We start from the raw sequence: 23,085 nt of genomic DNA, 5'->3' as shown, positions 1-23,085 counted from the left end.
TCATTCCCGCATGCATTAGCGCCCCCGTTCACGCACGCAAATTACATGGCCACATAATAAATCCAAAATCCCCCATTTGTGTGGCCGTTGGGAATTTCGTAACCCAATCCACAGGTTTCCCCCCTATTCAATTTTCCACACTCCAACAACCCACAGTCCCACACTCAATGACACTGATCTTCACCTATATATAGACCCCATTCCCCTTACTATTTCCCCAACTAAACTCTTGATTCAGTTTCAATTTTCCACTTCGTCAGCTTTCTTTCTTTCAGATATAAGATCCCAAACAGACCCTTGATTTCTTCAAAACCCAAATGGCAACTGCGGTTTCCACCTTCGGAGCTGCCAACAGAGGACTGGTACTTTGATTTTTCCTTCCCCTTTTTCACCTTTACTAGGTTCGGTTTGGTTCAGATATTGGTAAAATCAAAACCGAACCAAGCCGGCCGGTTTTTTCAAATTAAAAACCAAAACCTCGGTTTAAAACCGTCCCAATTGATTCGGTTCGGTTAACTATCAGGTTGGGTGGTATTGCCGTCGCTACCCTTTACATAAATACTGATGCAATATTGCTTTGTTATCATCCCATGATCTTAATGGTTTTTTTTATTTAACTTCATCTGATCAGTAGATAAATCAACTCTATTACCCAATTGAAAGTGGATATTGTCTTTTGGGTACAGTTATATCAAGTTTATTTGGGTTGGCCCGTGTTGGGCCTTGCCTTTAATTGCAACCCACTTGTGGACGGTAGGATTGGTCTTAGGATAAGCCGAAACTCGTCCGGACTCAAAAAAAAAAAAAAAAAAAGACTTAACTGGATTTGTTATAATACTGCATGCCATACTTTTGAGTTGATTTATGTTGGGTTCTTGGTAGAGATCAAGCTGGCAATGACTGATATAGAAACTATTTAAAGGGCTTCATGTGATGATCTACTTGTGATTTAGTCATAACCAAGAAAACAATTTTTTTCATACCCAATTTCTGGGTCATTTTAGAAATCAAAATTCTAGGCATGGGAACTCTATATTTGATTTGCTCAATGAGTATAAACATGGGACCATTTTTGCTGCAGTTAAATTTGAATGGCTCCAGCGCTGGAATTTCTGTTCCAACCACATCCTTCTTTGGCAAAGGGTTGAAGAAAGTATACACTAGTAAATCCACAAGCCAGAGGACTTCTTTTGGCAGATTCAAAGTCTATGCAGAAGTGGATGAGAAGAAGCAAACAGACAAGGACAGATGGAAAGGCCTAGTGTTCGACGAGTCTGACGACCAACAAGACATCACCAGGGGAAAGGGAATGGTGGACTCTCTCTTCCAAGCTCCCATGGATTCGGGAACCCACTACGCGGTCATGAGCTCCTACGACTACATCAGCGCCGGGCTTCGCCAGTATGTTATCGAACAAGACTACGTTTGATTCGATTCGATCGCCAAATTTTTTCTGAACACAATTATGTGGGGTATTTGGGAATTGACTTTGATCTTTGGATGTTTGGTGGTAACACTTTCGCAGATATAACTTGGACAACAACATGGATGGCTTCTACATTGCTCCTGCTTTCATGGACAAGTTGGTTGTACACATCACCAAGAACTTCCTTACCCTGCCCAATATCAAGGTTTTCCATATATGGTTTTTCTCTCAATGAAACTTCTCTCACTTTATGTCTCGAATGAAGCTCTATAGAATTTATGCTTTCCTGAAATTTGCTGACAGGTTCCTCTTATCCTGGGCATTTGGGGAGGCAAAGGTCAGGGGAAATCATTCCAGTGTGAGCTTGTGTTTGCCAAAATGGGAATCAAGTGAGTCCATCCTTTGTCGTCCTCCTCTTGCTGTAGTAGCACTTCTACTCTCACACCTACCAGATTCATCGGTACAAACCCCTCTACCAAGGGTGGATCCCACAATGTGCGGTCCCTATTGCGGGGGGTTTGTCCTGATCCTGGTAGGCATGCAAATTATGTTGTCTTTTATCGTCACTCTGTTGGATATCTCGAATTTAAGAAGTTTTATGTGCGGAGCAAGTTTAAATGGATATACCGAAACTTAGAGTTTTTCTATTCCAACTTCATTTTTTGGTCCAATTGTGATGGGCTACAGATGGGTTGATTCAATCCAGAAAAAAAAGGGGCCACAACTGTAGAATTCACTGCATAAACTAGCCGAAAACTTCTCCAATTTAAGACTCCTCACTTATGTCTTTGATGCTAAGGCTAAGTTCTTCTCCTTGATTAATTTCCAGCCCCATTATGATGAGTGCCGGAGAACTAGAAAGTGGCAACGCTGGAGAGCCAGCAAAACTGATTAGGCAACGGTACAGGGAGGCAGCGGACATAATCAGGAAAGGAAAGATGTGCGTCCTGTTCATCAACGATCTTGATGCAGGAGCTGGTAGGCTCGGTGGGACCACCCAATACACGGTCAACAATCAAATGGTGAATGCCACCCTCATGAACATTGCTGATAACCCAACCAATGTCCAGCTACCCGGTATGTACAACAAGGAGGAGAATCCACGCGTTCCTATTGTGGTCACTGGTAATGACTTCTCCACGTTGTATGCGCCTCTTATCCGTGATGGTCGTATGGAGAAGTTCTACTGGGCTCCTACTAGGGAAGATCGGATTGGTGTTTGCACAGGTATTTTCAGGACCGACAATGTTCCTGAGGCAGATATTGTCAAGCTTGTTGATACCTTTCCTGGGCAATCTATTGGTAAGCTCCAGCTTTGAGACATCTTCTATGGTATAGTGATTCCATGAAGCCCCTTTATTGCTAAAATTCTGTCAATGACATTTAGAGTCACTTTGGATGATGAAAAATGCTAAGAGAAGAAATGGGAAAATGAGAAAAATAATGTGGCTCGGTTGTGGGTCGATCAATCTAAAGTAAAAAAAACCCATGCCATCATTCTGGTGGAAGTATAGCATTTCCCACTGTTACTAGTAAACCAAACGTGAAACACAAAGGAATCAACGATGTTGTGGTGTTGTGCAGACTTCTTCGGCGCCCTGAGGGCAAGAGTATACGACGATGAAGTGAGGAAGTGGATTTCAAGTGTTGGGGTAGAAAATGTTGGGAAAAAGCTTGTGAACTCAAAGGAGGGCCCCCCGACTTTCGAACAGCCAAAGATGACTCTCGACAAGCTCCTCGAGTACGGAAACATGCTGGTTCAAGAGCAGGAGAATGTGAAGAGAGTCCAGTTGGCTGACAAGTACCTGAGCGAAGCAGCCCTTGGAGATGCAAACGATGATGCCATTAAAAGAGGAACTTTCTATGGTCAGACACCTTCATCCTAGAGGCCTTAGCAGGAGGTTTGCTTCTGCCTTTTGGCTGATACATAGCCTGAGAAAGATTTTTCTTAAGCTTTCTTTTCCATTGTTGTTTGAATGCAGGCAAAGCAGCTCAACAGGTCGGCCTGCCTGTCCCCGAAGGCTGTACCGATCCTTCTGCAGAAAACTTCGATCCAACGGCTAGGAGTGATGATGGAAGCTGCTTGTATCCATTTAACTAGGTGTATATCAGGGATGTGTGAAGTTGAGAAATGGGATTAACCCTCAAAATTTATGCGAATCAACGACGTCGACTTAGTGTCATAGATTGTTGTGTTTATGCAGTGTATTGGTTTTCCTGTTTCTTTTGCATTGTCAATTTTGAAGGCCCTATTTTGTTCAGTGACTACCAATGATTGCTATGAGGGGATTGTTCTCCTTATAATTTCTCCCCAAAGTTATGAGAAAATTGAACCTCTGAGAGAAAATAAACAGACTAAACGGTAGCCACAAAAACACAAATTTCGAGACAGGTCATTCTCCTCACATACATCAACTAAAAGTCTATTCAGCGTAAACAATTTGTCTAAAATTCTTAAGCTATAGACAAACTTTTCAGGAAAAATCCAACTACTGCTGCACTATGTTAGCAGTAATGAGACTTCAAAAGAAACAAAATATAGAAAAATGAAACTATGCATTAGTCCTATTGAGGTAATGTGAACTTGTTGAGTATAAAATATTTCAGACAAGGAGTCATGATGGTGTAAGAGTGACAATATGCTAAGCAAGCCCACAATTGGCACCATCTATCGTGGTTGGAAATGATTATCCACAGGCTATTAGTTTAATCTAAGCTCAACAAACTTTTCAAAACAAAAGTTGATTTTAGTGTAAATTAAGTTGGAACATAGTGTCCATACTTCCGTATTCGAAGTCTTTTTTTTAACAGCAAGGAAAATTTCATTAATCATAAAAGATCAAAAAATAAAATCAATAGTACAAGAAATGCATTAAGAGTGCTTCTAATATTACAAAAACTCTTCTACTGTTGCTACTCGCACAAACTAATCCATGTCCAAGCCACTCGAATTTTTTTTAAAAGAGAGCACCAAAAAACAAAACAAAACACAACGCAATATTGTTGGCAAGGAGCAAACAAAATTTAGTACTGATGAGAGAGTTGGTTCAGTGGTTAGGAACTTGGACTTGATTGGACAAGGCCTAGGTACAAATCCCCATAGACCCTCATTGGGGCCAAACATAATCCAAACACCACCCACGCGTGATGGGACCTTAGCTTCGGCCCCCACAAAAGTGCGGTAAGGTTTCTTACAGATAGTGGTGTGATGTGGCAGGACAATACTCCCTTGTGGGGGTGATAGGCCGGGTATCATACCTGCACTCCCGTCTATTGTATCAAAAATCATGTTGACCGAATATCGTTTGATATGATATCGAAATTTTTGAAGAAAAAAAGTGTGCAATACTGGATTGCAACCCATTTGACATAATTATCTAAAAATCAATGCATTTTGATATCATATCAGACGATATTTGATCAATGTGTTTTTTGACATGATCAATGTTCTCGACAAACTTTAAAAAGTGAACCGTTCTCTCTCTCTCTCTCTCCACAGATCGTTTCCAAAATGGGAAGATGAGGTGGACGAGGTAGAATTTTGAGGGACACGATCGTCAAAATGTCCACACCGCTTGAGCAACGACGGGAGTACCCCTGTGGGGGGTAAATCCGGCCACACCTGGATTACAAATGCTCTAATCCAGAGGACACCAAAATCCACCCCAAATCCCAAATCCACCCACTGTTTTTTCCTTCCCAAAGACCTGATTTACTTGGGGCCAGGAGTCCAAATCCGGACTCCAAATCCACAATCCAAACAGGGCCTAAGTTCCAATTCTTGTTGAAAAGTTATACCAGAAAAAGGAATAAAGTATGCGGTATAACTTACACTCTATCTAGCTCAGTTGGTTATGACATTTGCATCTTACAAAGAGGTAAGAAGTTCGAGTCCTTCCACCTGCGTGTAGGTGTTCCTCCTTTAAAGAGCTTTTCTTTCTTTTTTTGTTTCTAGCCTATAATGTGCTAATTTTTCTTGAATTGGTTGAGTTGTTGAATTTGGTTGTCTCGTAAATTCTCACAATTGATCTAGTGTCCCGGATTTATACTCCGTACTTTATATCTGTAAAATGATATCTCCTTTCTATTGAATAAAAATAAAAATAAATCTTACTCTATTGCTTTCTTTGATTTTTTCAAAAGCAAGATTCCTGTTAAAAGCACTTCTGCGAATGACAAAGTTCGGGATTCCTAATCATGAGCTACTTGATGATGGGTGGGTGGGGTTGTAAATTCCTGTAATACCAGTGTTCTTCACAAAATGCGCAGACACCCAACAAGTTGCCAACCGTGGACAAAAGGAAGGTGGGCAAGACCTTATCCAATCCTCATATTGCGTCCATGCTCTGAATTATCATTTGCGCAAATTTTCCCCTATTTAACTCATGCTTCGTTTCGGAACCAAAAATAAATTTTTATTTTTTAAGAAGGCAATTTTAAGTTCAAAAATTATGAATTTATTAAAATATAAAAATATGCAATATGGATCTTATTTGGAAGATCTCGATGAGATCTTTTATATGATGAAAAAAAAATTAAAAGATTATTTTTTATTTACTTTATTTTTGAGTTTGAAAATATGAAATAAGCTGCTTACTTTTTAAGAAGATTTCTGGAACGGAGCCTCAAGCCCACACTGAATTGCTTGTTACTACTAACGGTGTTTCACTTTCTTTTAAAACCTTCTTTTTTAAAAAGAAAGTAATTTCAAACTCAAAAATTATGTATTTACGCAAATAATTTTTCTACCAATATAGATCTTATTTGATAGATCTTATCGAAATCTTTTAAACAGTGCAAAAAAAATCAAAAAATTATTTTTCATTTTCGTTATATTTGAGTTTGAAATTACTTTCTTTTTGAAAAAGAAGATTTAGAAAGAAAGTGGAATGGAACACACTATGATAGTTTTTTACAACGGTCTTGCTAACCTCCGCCAAGTCGGAGGATAATAATATATTGACAAATAAGTTCGGATATTAATACATATTTCATGAATATTAATATATATTTTTCAGATATCGATACACTTTTTATCCAATATTTTACACCTAATGTGCGTAGATTAGCATTTTCCCTTTTCCCAAAACCGTCAAAACCATCAGAAGATGGGATTGGGAGTTGGGGAGATGGCTGCTCGCAACCATAAAGTACACTTTCTACATTCTTGGTTTTCAATTGACAGAAAATAAAATATACCGGGAGTCCACAACGGTCTATTTTTCTTTTCTTTTTTTCTTAACAAAAATGATAGTCATACAATAATTCAAATACAATATTAAACACAATTTTTCACATATACGTAGGCTTCACATATACTATTATGTGTGGGCTCTACATGTATGTAAGAAATTGTATAAATTGTTGTGTTTAGATTGTTGTATAAGTAGCATTCTTGTTTTCTTAACACCACGACATCCGTCCTTTTTGTATTGACTCATTTAAAATTTTACTAATTCTTTTCAGATTTGTTCGTACTAATGTATGGTACGGATTTAAACCGTCCCATTCAGTCCAAAACTTGGACTGATGGTAAAAGTTTTTGAGCAAATTCGAATCACTAATTATACCAATGTTATATAATTCCTATTTAAACTATCCTGTCGAGTCCAAAAATTTGAACCAAAGACAATCCAACACTTAATTCTATCGCCATGTAGCTCCAAAAGTTAGTTCAGTTGATTGGTAATTTGTTTTTCACGCAATTGATCAGGGTATTATTTTTGGGATTTGGCCGCAAAAAAGTATTTTCTCATGAATTCTTTAGTACCAGTGTGAATGACCTACTTTTTCGTGAACTGGAGAGAGAATTATTGTTTTTTAGTACCAGTGTGAATGACCTATTTTTTCGTGAACCGGAGAGAGAATTATTGAGATTCGCCGAAACTGATCCACACACTCTCAACTGTTCACAAAAAAAAATCGAAATGCTACTGGTACATACAATTTGTGCACAGATTTTGCACAGATTTTGTGGTGGGGTTCACCACGGGTTCCACATAAATGATCCGAGCCGTTCATTAAATGTAAAACATTTTTTCAAGGGTTCCTGTAAAAAATTAGCTCAATCCAATATATATAGGTGCTTGATCTAATAATCTAACTTTTCATTACCCAAAAATCTGAATGAAAATTTAAATGATTGGATCGAGTACTTATAGTTATGACATTGAGCTGATTTTTAACGGGGACTCTTGGAAAAATATTTTACATTTAATGAACGATTTGGATCATTTGTGTGGGACCCGTGGTGGATTCCACTATAAAATCTGTGCACAATCTGTGCACAGATTGTATGTATCAGTAGCATGGTTGAAAAAAAAAAAAAAAAAGGGTTGTATTCCAATGTGACCTAATTCCCCAGTCATCACTTTCGTACTTCCCACATAAATATCCCCATAAATATTCCTCGGCTGCTACTCTTCACATCTCCCATCTCTTTCCTCATGAAAATTTCGAAAGACAATCAAGAAAATTCTGCAACACCACTTCCCACCATTCTCCAATCCCACCTTACCAAAACCCAAATGAATTCTTGAAACATCTCTCATCCCAGAATCTCAATCACAAATGACAAACCTCCTCTCTCTCCTCTGTTTTCTCTCTCTCCTCTCAAACCCATCTTCCTCCCAGCCAACCGAGTTCACCTACACCGCATTCAACCAAATAGGAACCAACATCACTCTCTCTGGATCATCCCAAATTCTGAAAAACGGCATTCTTAGATTAACCAACGACACCCGTAGACTAATGGGTCATGCCTTTTACACCTCTCCCCTTAAGTTCAAGAACTCCCCAGACGGCTCTGTTTTTTCTTTCTCCACTTGCTTTGCCGTCGCGATAGTCCCGGAGTACAAGAAACTCGGCGGGCACGGACTCGCTTTCGCTCTCTCGTCGACCAGAGACCTCCGATCGGCTCTCCCCAGTCAGTATTTGGGACTGCTCAACAATTCGAATGTGGGGAATTTCTCCAACCATTTGTTTGCTGTGGAGTTTGATACGGTTCAGGATTTCGAGTTCAGAGATATCAATGGTAATATTGTGAGTTGTCTTTTTATTTTTGTTTTTTCCGGTAAATATTTTGAGTTTTCTTAATTTACGATGTGATTGTTGGTTGAAAGAGACAGCAGTAGAAGAAGGTATGTGATGTTGTGGATTCGACCTAACACAAAACCGCACTTATAATAAGATCCGTTTTCGCTAAGATTCTTATTTTATTTTTAAGTAATTATTTCTCGCTTTATGATGCACATCAACCTCCCACAATATATCACTTTTAATTCAAAAAGTAAGTACTTTATTAAAAGATAAAACTTATTTCCCTTAATGGAACGGGAACAAGACAAAGAAATAACAGATTTTTACGTGGTACTTTAATTGTCACTATGCATCGAATGAATAAAAGAATACAAATCACATAGATTTTGGTTACAAAATAACGCATTTATGTCCTAGATTTACATCACCTATTACAGTAATACCTAAATTTCGCAGCCCAGCACTGTAGTGGGGAAGTGGCAAACCAAATTCACTCGTGCTTCACAAACCTAACAAACCGGGAGTTGAGTTTTGTAAATTGTGATTCTCGTAAAAAAAACTGCATTTTTATCCGAACACAAATGTGCCTCTCGACGAGTTCAAAAGCACAGGATCCACTTGCATCGATTGAACAATCCGAGACCCATCTGTGTATGGACATGTGTGTCATTGCTCAATTCTTATTGCATGTGGTGAATTAAACTGGTTTTCACTATGCATCAAATGAAGAAAAAATACAAATCACATAGATTGTGCTTGCAAAATAGCGTGCATGTATGTCTTAGATTTATATCACCAAAATCACCAACTACCGTACCTGGATTTCGTGGCCCAGAGAGCGCTGCCGTGGGGAAGTGGCAAACCAAATTCATTCACGCAACCTAACATGTGGGAGCTGAGTTTTGTAAACTCTGATCTTCATTAAGAAAAAGCGTTTTTTATACACATATTCGAACATAGACGTGACTCTCGATGAGTGCAGAAGTGCAGGATCCACGAGCATCGATTGAACGGTCTGAGACCCATCTATGTCCAGACATGTGTGTCATTGTTCTATTCTCATTTCATATGGTGAATTGTTTTCTCACTTGCTTTTGTGGAACGGTTCGTCCGAATTTTTTTTGTGTGCAGATAACCATGTAGGAATCGACATCAACAGCTTGCAATCGAATGAATCTGCTGCAGCAGCTTATTACACCACAGACATGAAAAAACAAGATCTCAATCTCAAAAGTGGAAAACCCATACTAGTTTGGATTGATTACGACTCCGCTTCTACTCAAATAAACGTCACGATTTCGCCTTCTAGTACAAAACCCAGATCGCCAATCATTTCTTACCGATATGATCTTTCCCCATTACTCCACGAAAGGATGTACGTTGGGTTTTCTGCTTCCACTGGTTTGCTCGCTAGCTCGCATTATCTACTGGGATGGAGCTTCAAAATGAATGGAGTTGCAAAATCTCTAAGCTTCAACTCACTGCCATCACTCCCTGGACCCAAAAAGAAACAAACTGCTCTGATTATTGGCATTTCGGTATCGTCATTTGTTTTTCTAGTTGCTTCAATCTTGAGTGGTATATACCTGGTGTGGAAAATTAAGAACAGAGATGTTATTGAAGACTGGGAGCTCGAAATTGGTCCCCACAGGTAACGTTTTCTGCTGTCATTGGTTCTATACTTACCTTTTCATGGAAATCGATGTGAAAACATCCAGATAGATTGCAAGTACGCACTGAAATAACATCTATGATTCATATAGACATGGTCCATGATCGCTGAGGTTGGCACAATGATAGTCACATGGCAATCAGGAAGAAAGCTATTGGTCTGGGATTTTTGTGCTAACGATTCCTGTGTAGAGCCAATTTATACGGAACTTATCCCGACTTTAACAGGGACAGTAGGATTGGTTCCCAGAGTAATTGGTCATTGGGCCAGATACTGATTTATTAAAAAGGAAGACTTGGGCCATGATCGTCCTTGTGCTTGTATATTCTTATACAGGCGTAAATATTTAAATGTAGTATATGCATCGGAGAGTTTTTTTTTTTTTTTTGGGTAACTCGGAAATTCATATATAGCTAAAGCGCAAAGAGATACCGCATCGGAAGTGTGAGCAAGTTCAAGTACATATTACAACCAAACATAAAATAAACTTAGTCCAGGAATTGCCAAATGTTAAGGCTGTCCGTAATCATAAATTCCCTAATGGATATGGGAATGTCAATAGAAACAACTAGGTGCTCGTCTTGTTCGGCTCCCAATCGTGCAAGGTGGTCAGCTCACTGATTGGCATCACGATAGATGTGGGATAGAGTGGTTCCCATTCGGTTCAGCTGAATTTTTGCATCGTTGATGCTGGTACTTTGAGGGTGGTTCCCAGGAGCTCCCTCATTTATCAAGTTAACAGCGACTGAGGAATCGGATTCCAATTGGACATTGTTTTTTCCTTTTCCCAGGATGATGGTGAAACCCCTGTAGATGCTCCAAATTTCAGTTTCCAAACTTGAGTCAGCGAGTATATGCATCAGAGAGTTGTCTTCTCCGTTGGAAGGAAAATCTGGAAAATAGGACAAGGAGAGGAACAACAGAGGTTGAGTTTTCCATGATGTGAAAACTATTATTGCGAAGTGCTAAAGTATCATCCGAGAGTGTTACAACATATTGATTTGCGTATATAATTTTCAAGTCATGTTTGTTCACTTTTTAACTTCCTAGTGTATTGATGCTAAATTTTGGAATTGGCTCCACAGGTACTCATACCACGAGCTCAAGCAAGCCACCAAAGGTTTCAAGGACAATGAGCTACTTGGGGCTGGTGGGTTTGGGCGAGTATACAAAGGAACACTACCAAATTCAAAGGCTCCAGTTGCTGTGAAGCGAATTTCACACAATTCAAGACAAGGGTTGCGCGAATTTGTTTCCGAAATCGCTAGCATTGGCAGGCTAAGGCACAGGAACCTGGTTCAGTTACTTGGTTGGTGTCGACGTCGAGGTGATCTACTCCTTGTCTATGATTTCATGCCAAATGGAAGCTTAGACAGATTCTTGTTCAACAAACCAGAAACGGTACTGAATTGGCAACAGAGATTCAACATCATCAAAGGTGTTGCATCAGCCCTATCGTATTTACATGAAGGGTATGAACAAATTGTCATACACAGAGATGTAAAGGCCAGTAATGTGTTGCTGGACAGTGAACTAAATGGAAGACTAGGCGATTTTGGGCTAGCAAGATTGTATGACCACGGGGCCAATCCTGGTACGACACGTATTGTGGGCACTCTAGGGTACCTTGCCCCAGAGTTCTCTAGGACTGGAAAGGCCTCCACCAAATCTGATGTGTTTGCTTTTGGTGCTCTTTTGCTTGAGGTTGTTTGTGGGCGAATGCCAATTGACCCCAAGGCAGCCCCAGAGCAGTTGGTTTTGGTGGATTGGGTTTGGGACATGTGGAAAGAAGGGAGTGTGGTTGGGGTAGTAGACCCAAAATTGCAAGGTCAGTTTGATGAGTTTGAGGTAGTCATGGTTTTGAAATTGGGGTTAATGTGTTCAAATGATGTGCCTATGGTTAGGCCTAGTATGATGCAAGTGGTAAGGTATTTGGAAGGCGAGGTCCCGTTACCGGATGACTTGGGACCTCCCTGGGAAGGGAATGGTGGTGGGGGCGGCCGCAATGGCGAAGGGTTTGATGGTTATGAGAATTCGTTTTTGTCGTCGTCTTTCGAGAAGGGGTCATATAGTTCATTCAGGAGAGGAGACGTTGATGCAAATTTCGGTTCTATTTCTGCTTCACCTCTTTCTCTTCTCCATACCAGAGATGCCAGATAGTGAAAATTGTAAGAGAACATGTTGTACAAGCTTTTTCTTTTTGCCGGGAAATTTTTCTATGAGAAAAAGAACGGAGATTATTTTCTTGAAATTTTACTCATGAAAACTGTTCTCTTTTCTTTCTTTCTTAAAGCTGTTCAAAATTTTCAATCCAGATTAAACATGTCTCGGTGATATATGCAACCCCTTGATATACTTAACCCAATCACTACAACCTCGTAGCTCTGCGCTCTCGAGCTCCGCCCTCTTGCTACTCTGCAGTTCCGCGCTCTTGCCTCCGCAACTCCACGCTCGTATCACCCTTCGCTTCGCTCTCTTACCACTCCGCAGGTCCGTGTTTCTGCCACTGCTTTAAACGAGCTTGTCACAAGAATTGAAATTTAGGGCTTAACTTGTTTTTTTATGCTTTCTTCCTCTCTTTTTTTCTGGTGTAATTTGTCTACAAGAATTGAAATTTAGGGCTTAACTTCAAAACCCTTTACTGTATATGATGGGAAATGTGAGCTGCACCCTTTCCATTGTGACAATCACTCAATAACAGGACTTCTCAAATACCGAAGTATGGACACAATTTTCAAACTTAAATAACCACTAAAATCAACTTTCTTTCGAAAGTTCGATTAAACTTGGATTAGACTAATAACACGTGGGCGAGAAAATTATTTACAGAACCGCTACAAAACGGCTATTTACTGAGTTGAGCCATCTCATCCGTCTGTTTCGGCAATCAATGGTCCGGATTTTAAAAAAAATTATTTGCTGACTATTTTAGCGATTTTTTTAAAAAATCCAGACCATCTAAAATATTTTTGGACGCACGCGATTCAACGTCGTATACAAAGTTTACGGGTTTGCTCAGCAAAGGAATTTTTCTCAACATGTGGTAGGGACAGAAAATAACTACCACCGTCATGGTCTTGTGTTGTTAAATCCCCAAAACATAGTAAGACATTGGCTGGACCATTATGCCCTCAATGGAAAGGTGTCATTTCACCTCCAATAAGAGGAGCAGGTGAAATATTTGAGGAGCACGTAAATTATACGTAAGGAGCAAGTCCCGAAACTTAATAACATAAGATCACCTTTTCTTCTTTTATTTATTTATTTTGTCTAAATACCAAAGATTAAATTTTTTTTTATTTGAATGATTTTTTGCAATCCTTAATTTTGTGTTAGTTTTTGTAGATTATTGGTTGGTGTCGACGAAAAAATCAGAAAAGTAAAAAAACAAAAAACACGATTGAAAAAAGTCCAAAAAAGACAAAAACAATTATTTTGGATTAGTCCTTAATGAACATTTTGGTCATAACCTTTTTTTTTTACTTTTTATATTTCTCTCGTCAAGATGAACCAATTATCCACAAAATTTTGAATGGATTCGGTGCAAGTTTTACATTAGCTAAGTGGTTATATGTCTGCATTTTGGTGCAAGTTTATATCTGAAAACACTTATAGCAATTGATTGATTCACATGAAATAGGGTGCAACTCCGCAAGTCTCATATACAACCAAAGTAACAGTGAGGACATGACCACCCACTAAAAGATTATTTGGTCGGAATGGCGTGCAAGTTATCTCAGTAATTTCTCTTTTCCAGTGTTTTGACACGACTACGGTGATTACAAGACATGAGACCATTAATCAAAGTAGTTTATAATTTATTTCACCTGCTCCCATTGTCCACTAATTTGCCCTTTTCAAAAAGCAAGATTCAAGCACCATTCCTAATACTCCGTAATAAAGTTCAGGAGTCCCTATCATGAGCTTGGCCTACTTGATAATGGATGGGTTGGAAATTCTTGTAATCAAATAGCATATTCTATACCGGTAAATTTCACAAAACATAGTTACAGAGAAATTGGGCTGCAGAGAGAGCAGACAAACAAGAAGTTGCCTACTGGGTGGGTACCATGTGGCTGTGTCCACGTGGTGTGCCCGAACAGTTCATCCGGATCGTCTAAAAGTGTATTGGACGGTCTAGATTAAAACTTTCTCTCTCCTCTCACCCCACCACTCTCTCCCCTCTTTTTCTCTCTAAATACGAACCGTCCAAATCCGAAATTGATGATCCAGATGCGCTGAGCGGACACCACGTGTTACCTACCTCAGCACTGAAAAATTTCTTGTACTGTTGACAAAAGGAAGATGGGCGACTGCAAGTCTACAACTACCAACAACAAAGTTTGTTTTCATTTTAGTCTCATTGCTGTAAGAGCATCCCCACATTCAATTACTTGTCTCAAAAACATCAAAGGGCCATTTATAGGTGATGGGTTGCCATTCAAGAGGATGGATTGGAATTAGTACAGTAAACGAGCTGAATCGAGTTGGGCTCTAGAATGTTAAAGTTTGTTTGTTAAATTTTGGTTTAAGAGAACTCGAGCTGAGCTTGAGCTCAATGAAAATTTGATGACCTAAGCTCGAGTCGAGATTGCCGAGATTTGAGTGGAACTCAAATTTGTTCACGAGTCTTAACAAGTCAAAAATATTAGATATTTAAATTTGTAATACTTGTAAAAGTTTATACATGTGCAAGTTATAAATTTTTTATTATGTATATGTAAAAGTTTATACATATTTAATGTTACAGTCCGGTTTAAGTTAGGGATCCTTGATTTTGTTTATGGTCTGAACCTCGTGCAGAAGTTCACTTTTTCGATCAAATTTTGATGATTTGAACCATTCAATGTGTTTAAAACATGTTTTTAAGGTTATGTGCGAGAAGTTGGCAAAAAATATGATCGGAAAGGTCTTGATCTGAGCACTTTTTCATAAAAACGCATTTTATAAAAAATTGCTCAAATCAAGCCTTTTCTGGTCATAATTTTTTGCCGATTTCTTGCGGAGATCCTTACAAACACGTTTTAAACATATTGAATGATTCAAATCATCAAAAATTGATAGGAAACAATGAGGTGCAGACCATAACAAAATTAGAGATCCCTGACTTGAACCGGACTGTTCAATGTTATAGGTTAAATTCTTATGAGATATAAACACTTTAGGTTGGCGAGTATAATCGAGTTGAGTATTGTAAAGTTTAGATTTGTCTCATTTATTAAAAAAGCTTAAAATTAACACACAAGTTTTATTTATTTAATAATCAAATATAACTTGAACAAAACTTTTATCGAATCAAGGCTATGTTTGTTTTGATGTAAAATGTTTTACAATGTAAAATATTTTTTTAGAAAACAAATTTCAAACATATATTTTCCGGTGTTTGGTTGACACTTGAAAATATTTTCAGAAATTAACAAAATAGTGTAGAGAGAGAAAGAGAGGGCTTAAACAGTAGAAAGATATGAGATTATTGGAATTGAACGTGGGTCAGGACTGACAATCGAGGAAACTAAGTAGTGAGAATTACAGCAGAAGGCAGCAAGTTCATTTCGAAAAATAACTTACGAAAAATTTGAGGATAAATCATTTTCATCCAATTGATGAAAAACATGTAAAATATTTTTCTCATTTTTGATATAACCAAATACCAAAAAATAGTTAAAACAATTTATAGAAAAATATTTTACATCCAAACAAACGGAGCTAAGTGTCAAATATTTCACCAACAGCACTGTCCCTGGTTGGGACGGGTGGAAGCTCACAATCAAAAAGTCACACTTTCTAAATTCTTTGGTCCTTAATTTACTCTTTTTCTTTTCCTTTTTGACCCCAGGTCTTTTATTATCCCTAAAATATACTACGAGGAGTCGGTCGTATTATTTTTTCAGTAATGCTACACGCACAGTAAATGTGCACAGATTTTATGCACAGATTTTTTATAAGGCCTACTATGGGTTCCACACAAATAATCCGAGCCGTTCATTAAATGGAAAACATTTTTTCAAGGCCCCCCCGTAAAAAATCAGCTCAATCTGATATCTATAAGTATTTGATTCAATCATTTAACTTTTCATTATCCTGAGATTCGAATGAAAAGTTAAATGATTGAATCAAGCATCTATGAGTATTGGATTGAGCTGATTTTTTGCAGGGGCTCTTGAAAAAATGTTTTACATTTAATGAACGACTCGGATTATTTGTGTGGAACCCGTAGTGGGCCTCACAAAAAATTTGTGCACAAAATCTGTGCGTGTAGCATTACTGTTATTTTTTGTTCTTTAACATTACAACAAGGGCACGCCATACATGTTGTGTACAATTTGAGCTATCAATCATCCATTATTAAAATAATATTTTAGCTGTCAAATGCATAATTCGATGATCGAGATTGTGCGCACAACATAAATGTGCTGCACAGCATGCCCCCGGTTCGTCTTCATGTACCGACTCAATTCAGAAAATTCTGTAACAACAATTTCCCCATTACTTAATCCCACTCTCACCAAACCCAAATCTATTCTTGCAACATCTCTCATCCCAAAATCATTTTAAGAAAGAAACGCGAATTTCATTGCAAAAGCTGAAACCGAGCTGAAAGATAACACAGACCCCATAACCTCACCAAAATCCATACAAATGACAAACCTCCTCATTCTCCTCTGTTTTTCTTCTCTCGTCTCAATCCCATCTTCTTCGCAGCCAACCCAGTTCACCTACGCCGGATTCCGGCAAATCGGACCCAACGTCACCCTCTCCGGATCGTCCCAGATTCTGAAAAACGGCGTACTCAAACTAACCAACGACTCAAGCAAACTAATGGGTCATGCATTTTACACCTCTCCACTTCGGTTCAAGAGCTCCCCGAACGGCTCTGTTTTCTCCTTCTCCACTTGTTTCGCCTTCGTTATAGTCCCTGAGTACCAGACACTCGGCGGGCACGGGCTCGCTTTCGCTCTCTCGCCGTCTAGAGATCTCAGCTCGGCTCTCCCCAGTCACTATCTGGGACTGTTTAACGATTCGGATGTGGGGAATTCCTCTAACCATTTATTTGCTGTGGAGTTTGATACGATTCAGAATGTCGAGTTGGGAGATATCAATGGTAATGTTTTGAGTTGTCTTATTTTACTGCGTAATTATTGTTGAAAGAGATAGCAGTAGAGAAGGAAAACTTATTCGGGACTTTTAGACAAATAATTTTTTTACTAATATAGATATTGTTTGATAGATCTCATTGAGATATTTTAAAAGGTGCAAAAAAAAAATTGAAATATTATTTTTCATTTTCGTTATATTTAAGCTTGAAATTACTTTCTTTTTGAAAAAGAAAGCTTAGAAAGAAAGTGAAATAGAGCCTGAAATGCCCTTGGCGGTGCCCAGGGGCATGGAATATTAATCTCTCATCGGCATAAATCCAAGTTTACATCGATTTTTATAGGGTCTCCCACAAATGTTGGTGGGTCCCTCTATGTAGTGTTGCGGGTCTCATGTTCATTAGTGTGAGGGTCTCATCTTCATTAGTGTGAGAATCTGTAAGAATGGATGTGAACTTTTATATTGAGTTATTAGTTCTCACTGTATATCGAATAAAGAAATAGTACAAAGTACATTGGTTGCTGCTGGTGCTTACAATGTGAATTTATGTCCTAGACTTACATCGTTAATGACTGTAATACAGTAATACTTTCTCCGTCTGAATTTGTTTTTCTAATTTGGGAACTCGAACTTATTGATGAGACATAATCATTACCCTTTGAGATGGACAAACAATATGAGACGGAAGAAGTACCTCCCACAACCCTGTTGTGGGCATTCCCTTGCGAAGTAGCAAGCCAAGACCAAATCATTATTCACAAATCTAACTTATGAGACTTGAGTGTTGTAATTTTCACAAAAAATGTTTTGGTCATAGATTTCCAGACACAAATCCGATCACAGATGTATCTACAGTTGTCCGATGGGTGGGGTTCTATGTGCATTGTGTAGGCTGCGCTCATTGCATGGTTCCAGACTATGCAACTGCTCAATTATTAGTGAATTGTCCTCTCTTTTTGTGGGTGTATTTTGTTTTTCTCAATGCTTTTGTGGATCGTTGCGTCTAATTTTTGTGTGTGCAGATAACCACATAGGAATCGACATCAACAGCTTGAAATCGAATGAATCTGCAGTTGCGGCGTATTACACCACAGATATGAAAAAGCAAGAGCTGAATCTCAAAGGTGGAAAACCCATACTAGTTTGGATCGATTACGATTCAGTTTCTACTCAAATCAATGTCACTATTTCGCCATCGAATTTGAAACCCAGATTGCCAATCATTTCCTACAAATATGATCTCTCCACATTACTCCATGAAAGTATGTACGTTGGGTTTTCTGCTTCCACTGGTTTGCTCGCTAGCTCGCATTACATATTGGGTTGGAGCTTTAAAATGAATGGGATTGCAGAATCCCTCAGCTTCAACTCTCTGCCATCACTACCTGGACCAGAAAAGAGACAAACAACTCTGATTATTGGTGTTTCGGTGTCATCTTCTCTTTTTCTAATTGCTGCAATCTTGGGTGGTGTGTATGTGTTCTGGAAAATCAAGAACAGGGACGTAATTGAAGACTGGGAGCTCGAACTCGGTCCCCACAGGTTACATTTTAGTTTCTGTTTGGTCTCTGTCATAGGCTATATTTTATCTATTTACGATAATCTGGACCCAAATAAAATTCTTTGATTGGTAAAGACTTAGGCCATGCATGATTGATGATTGCATCCGGGTGCTTGTATTGTTTTCCAGTAATGTTTCACATAGGGGCTTGCTGTGCGTTGGGCAACTGCAAAACATGGGGCTCATTCCGGACCTTCTAGCCATTTGTTTTGTTCCTCTTGTCGAGTAGGTGATTCCCAAGAAAAATCACACTAATCGAATATCGATAGTGACATGATTAAGATACGTTTATCTCTAAGTTTATTCTAGAAATCATATCTGTCTAAATATTTTCCAAGGAATATGAGTTGGTAGGTACCGATGTTCCATCTATTCTAGTAATATTAACGAAAAATCTCAACAAGTGGAACAAAAGGAGCTATTCAGGGCAAATTAATGTACCCGGATAGATCCCGTATGGTGCTTGCAGCAGGCAAGGCACAGTAGGCCCCCGAGTCGCATAAATGTGATGTGGGTTACATGGGTACATGAATAGGAAAGTTGTCCTCTCCATTGAAAGCCTAAAAGTAGAATAAGATGAAGAACAACCAGAGCGAAGTATCAAAAACTGCAATGGAGTGATCTGAGGTTGTGTACCAAAAAATTTATTCTTTGCTTAATGGCAGGGTCGGTCCTGATTTTTTGAGGGCCTAAAATGAAGATTAAATATGGGCCATTTTTTGTTCAACTATTACAAAGGGTATGAAAGTAAGAAGGGCCACTAAAATTTTGTGAATTTTCATCAGCCTAAAGCGGCCGCACTTTAAGCTTTAGCTCGGAAACGTCTCTGATAATGCTAAAGCCATGTTTTTCATGGTTTTTTCCTTCCTAATGTATTGAATATTGATCCCATTGTTTGCAATTGGCTCTACAGGTTTTCATACCAAGAGCTTAAGCAAGCCACCAGAGGTTTCAAGGACAGTGAGCTACTTGGGGTTGGTGGGTTTGGGCGAGTATACAAAGGAACACTCCCAAATTCAAACGCTCAAGTTGCCGTGAAGAGAATTTCGCATGATTCAAGGCAGGGGTTGCGCGAATTTCTTTCTGAAATCGCTAGCATTGGCAGGCTGAGGCATAGGAACCTTGTTCAATTACTTGGTTGGTGTCGACGTCGAGGTGATCTACTCCTTGTCTATGATTTTATGCCAAATGGGAGCTTAGAAAAATTATTGTTCGACAAACCAGAAAAATTACTAAATTGGCAACAGAGATTCCACATCATCAAAGGTGTTGCTTCAGGCCTTTTATATTTACATGAAGGGTATGAGCAAGTTGTCATACACAGAGATGTAAAGGCCAGTAATGTGTTGCTTGACAGTGAACTAAATGGGAGACTAGGCGATTTTGGGCTGGCAAGATTGTACGACCACGGGGCTAATCCGGGTACGACACGTCTCGTTGGCACTTTCGGGTACCTTGCACCAGAGTTGCCCAAGACAGGAAAGGCCTCCACCAAATCCGATGTGTTTGCTTTTGGTGCCCTTTTGCTTGAGGTTGTTTGCGGACGAAGGCCCGTTGAGCCCAAGGCAGCCCCAGAGGAGTTGGTTTTGGTGGATTGGGTTCGGGACACGTGGAAAGAAGGGAGTGTGGTTGGGCTAGTAGACCCGAAATTGGAAGGTGAGTTTGATGATTTTGAAGTAGTGATGGTTTTGAAGTTGGGGTTAATGTGTTCAAATGATGTGCCTATGGTAAGGCCTAGTATGAGGCAAGTGGTGAGGTATTTGGAAGGCGAGATCCTGTTACCGGATGACTTGAGTCCGCTGTTGGAAGGGAATGGCAGTGGGGGTGGGGGTCGTGGCGTGGGTGGCGAAGGGTTTGACGGTTATGAGAATTCGTTTTTGTTTTCGTCATCTTTCGAGAAGGGGTCGTATAGTTCATTCAGGAGAGGAGATGTTGATGCAAGTTTTGGTTCTATTTCTACTTCACCTATTTCTCTTCTCGATACCGGAGATGCCAGATAGTGAAAATTGAAGCAAAGTACATGTTGTACAAGCTTTTCTTCTTGCGGGGAAATTGGTCTGAGAAAAAGAACAGTTAGTTTTCAAGCATTTACTCAGGAAAACTGTATTCTTTGTTGTTTTTCTTTGAATAGCAATCACAAGACTCAAGAGTCCCCTTTGTTGGAACCGATATGAGCATTGAAGAGGACTATATGGTTGAATTTTGCAGTCTAGATTAGACATATATCACCGATATGCATTCTAAAATTGAAAAAGAGAAGGGTTTTTGGCGTGAACAAAATTGTGAAAGCTCTGTCACAAAAGTAATTTCCAATATTATCCTAATCGAAAACGAAATTTTACAATTACTTTTTGCTATATGAATCGACTACTAGCAGAATCACTTTAGTTCAACTACCCACACTTGCACTCTCAAACCCCATATGTTCACCCTTGCGTGTGCCGCCATTGTCTAGTAATTTTTATCCCACAAAGCGTGCCGTCTACAACAGCATGAGGGGAGTGGTATTATTAATCAAATCACTCTATAACTTGATGGGCAATGGCATGACATATCTCACAAGATTATAAACCCCTTCGCTATCAATTCCATCAAACAAACAGCCCCGTAATATTGGAACGTTTGAGTTTCAATTTTTTCCTTTGCCCTTTTTTCAATTCAAAGATTGGAAGAAAATAGCATACTTCCGTACCTTACTGGCCGGTCAAAAGGTGATGAGTTTAGGTCGCATCTGTTGAGACTGATGAAATTTCCTTAACCCTCTTGGTTTCCCCCTCAAAACAGATCGAAAATTCTATCCCAAAGGTACAGAAACACAAAAACCATTCATGCTTTATTCAAATTCATTAAGATATCCAGTCGATTTAACGAAACAAGGTGCAAGCAAACCTCAAATAGCAATCGAAGTCTTACATGTTTTCATCGAATGGGTTCGAAATTAGTCACAGGTAGTCGAAATCGTCAGCCAATTATAGGAGGCCTGTGAATTTTTCCCGAGGAATCAACGTATAGTCGGACCCGTTGCACTTCGTAATCGCAGGTAACGAAATGTTCTGGTGGAATAACTTGTATTTGAACTCCAGGCTTCTCTTCCTTTATTATCCTCTCTGCTTCTTCTACCGTCAAACCTACCACCTCCGGCCATTTCGTTTTCTGATTCATTCCTGATCAAAAATGTACTTTTGAGTGATCTTTTAATCGTCCTCATAATATGTAGCAAAAGGTTTTAATGCATTTGTTCTAAAGGAAAAACAACGAAAAGGTTTGAATAGCGAATTTTAGAAACAGTTTGCCAAGCCAGATTAGAAAAAGTAAAAACTAAATGTATTTTCTTTCCCCTTGTCATGTCCTTCCCCAACCAAGTTCAAGCCTATTTTAAATTGAAAAGTGAAAACCAATTAATCTGTCAAATTTCGAAGTAAAAACATGTGACATGTATTTTTGTGACCGAGGATCCCAAAGTCGTAATAAACAACTTGATTATTCTCTTCTCAGTTCCTTTTGATCTAGAGCATTGTTGGGTTGGTTCAAATTCCCAATAAATGAAAATTCCCAAAGCCTTGCACATGGTTCACAATTTCTGTTCTTCCCTAAGTGCTAGCTGGTTCCTTTTTAGTTTGCCGTGTGTCCTTGCATATTCTCATGGGAACATGTATTATGGTATTAATACATGGCTTAGTAGATGTTTATATAATGGGACGAGGGAAGTTATTTTTCGGTAGAGAGTGTAAAAACAGTGTGTGTGCAAGTGTAAAAATCAAGTTTTGTACTTGGTGTGAGAGTGGGTTCATGGTGAGAGTGGGTGTATAAGGGATTGGGTTTGAGATTTTAAATTTGGGTGTTTTCTTGTACTAATTCTCTCATAGTAAAAGAACGGGATCCTCTCCTTGGAGTAGGCGTGTTTTTGCCGAACCACGTAATTCTTGCGTGTCTCTCTCTATTTTATTTTTCATTGTACTTCCATTGGTTGCGATTTCGGTTGCATTTTGAATCTCGGTTCTCGGGTGCTTCCGCGTTTAATCCCAACAATCATTTGATATGGATCATCATAAGATGGAATTAAATTGAAATCAAAATTTCAATACCCTTTTGGTTTCTTCTTTTCTCAACTAGCTTTCCTTAGGTATTATGTGGATCTTAAGAATTACATGATCTGGCCAGGCCACTTGGAATGGACTTGGACCAAATTAAAGAAGAGAAGGAGCAACTTACTTGGGGGGATGACTGCTGATTCGTGACCGTTTTGCCATTGGGGAATCTTGGTTTCGTTGTTTTCCTCTGCCATAATTTGTA

At 39.0% G+C, this 23,085-nt stretch overlaps 3 protein-coding genes across 4 annotated transcripts; all 3 read left to right on the top strand.

Moving 5' to 3' along the window:
• The first annotated feature begins 117 nt into the window (after nt 1-117).
• LOC131326437 (ribulose bisphosphate carboxylase/oxygenase activase, chloroplastic) lies at nt 118-3,623 on the top strand. The gene is made up of 7 exons (XM_058359224.1): nt 118-362; nt 1,082-1,401; nt 1,526-1,631; nt 1,730-1,815; nt 2,256-2,728; nt 3,011-3,292; nt 3,409-3,623. The coding sequence occupies exons 1-7, from the start codon at nt 318-320 to the stop codon at nt 3,525-3,527; spliced, it is 1,431 nt and encodes a 476-aa protein (XP_058215207.1). The 5' UTR covers nt 118-317; the 3' UTR covers nt 3,528-3,623.
• Nucleotides 3,624-7,804: 4,181 nt separating this feature from the next.
• On the top strand, nt 7,805-12,428 carry LOC131326436 (L-type lectin-domain containing receptor kinase S.4-like). Its single transcript, XM_058359223.1, has 3 exons — nt 7,805-8,459; nt 9,596-10,115; nt 11,222-12,428. The coding sequence occupies exons 1-3, from the start codon at nt 7,997-7,999 to the stop codon at nt 12,294-12,296; spliced, it is 2,058 nt and encodes a 685-aa protein (XP_058215206.1). The 5' UTR covers nt 7,805-7,996; the 3' UTR covers nt 12,297-12,428.
• Nucleotides 12,429-16,574: 4,146 nt separating this feature from the next.
• Nucleotides 16,575-20,992, top strand: LOC131326432 (L-type lectin-domain containing receptor kinase S.4-like). Of its 2 annotated transcripts, XM_058359220.1 has the most exons (4): nt 16,644-17,238; nt 18,254-18,773; nt 19,706-19,947; nt 20,170-20,992. In XM_058359220.1, the coding sequence occupies exons 1-4, from the start codon at nt 16,776-16,778 to the stop codon at nt 20,790-20,792; spliced, it is 1,848 nt and encodes a 615-aa protein (XP_058215203.1). In that variant the 5' UTR covers nt 16,644-16,775; the 3' UTR covers nt 20,793-20,992. The 2 variants fall into 2 exon arrangements, with proteins under 2 accessions (XP_058215202.1, XP_058215203.1); XM_058359219.1 differs by having other exon boundaries at nt 16,575-17,238; nt 19,706-20,992.
• The last annotated feature ends 2,093 nt before the right edge of the window (nt 20,993-23,085 follow it).

Source organism: Rhododendron vialii, chromosome 5a (assembly GCF_030253575.1).
Source record: "Rhododendron vialii isolate Sample 1 chromosome 5a, ASM3025357v1".
Lineage (NCBI taxonomy): Eukaryota > Viridiplantae > Streptophyta > Magnoliopsida > Ericales > Ericaceae > Rhododendron > Rhododendron vialii.
This window is presented reverse-complemented; position numbering and strand designations above follow the sequence as displayed.

Bases quoted from the DNA above. Each gene is read 5' to 3' on its own strand.
- LOC131326437 (XM_058359224.1), top strand. From the start codon at position 318: ATGGCAACTGCGGTTTCCACCTTCGGAGCTGCCAACAGAGGACTG. The intron at 363-1,081 runs GTACTTTGATTT...TTTTTGCTGCAG, and splicing joins GAGCTGCCAACAGAGGACTG to TTAAATTTGAATGGCTCCAG. The intron at 1,632-1,729 runs GTTTTCCATATA...ATTTGCTGACAG, and splicing joins TTACCCTGCCCAATATCAAG to GTTCCTCTTATCCTGGGCAT.
- LOC131326436 (XM_058359223.1), top strand. From the start codon at position 7,997: ATGACAAACCTCCTCTCTCTCCTCTGTTTTCTCTCTCTCCTCTCAAAC. The intron at 8,460-9,595 runs GTAATATTGTGA...TTTTGTGTGCAG, and splicing joins CGAGTTCAGAGATATCAATG to ATAACCATGTAGGAATCGAC. The intron at 10,116-11,221 runs GTAACGTTTTCT...TTGGCTCCACAG, and splicing joins CTCGAAATTGGTCCCCACAG to GTACTCATACCACGAGCTCA.
- LOC131326432 (XM_058359219.1), top strand. From the start codon at position 16,776: ATGACAAACCTCCTCATTCTCCTCTGTTTTTCTTCTCTCGTCTCAATC. The intron at 17,239-18,253 runs GTAATGTTTTGA...TTGTGTGTGCAG, and splicing joins CGAGTTGGGAGATATCAATG to ATAACCACATAGGAATCGAC. The intron at 18,774-19,705 runs GTTACATTTTAG...TTGGCTCTACAG, and splicing joins CTCGAACTCGGTCCCCACAG to GTTTTCATACCAAGAGCTTA.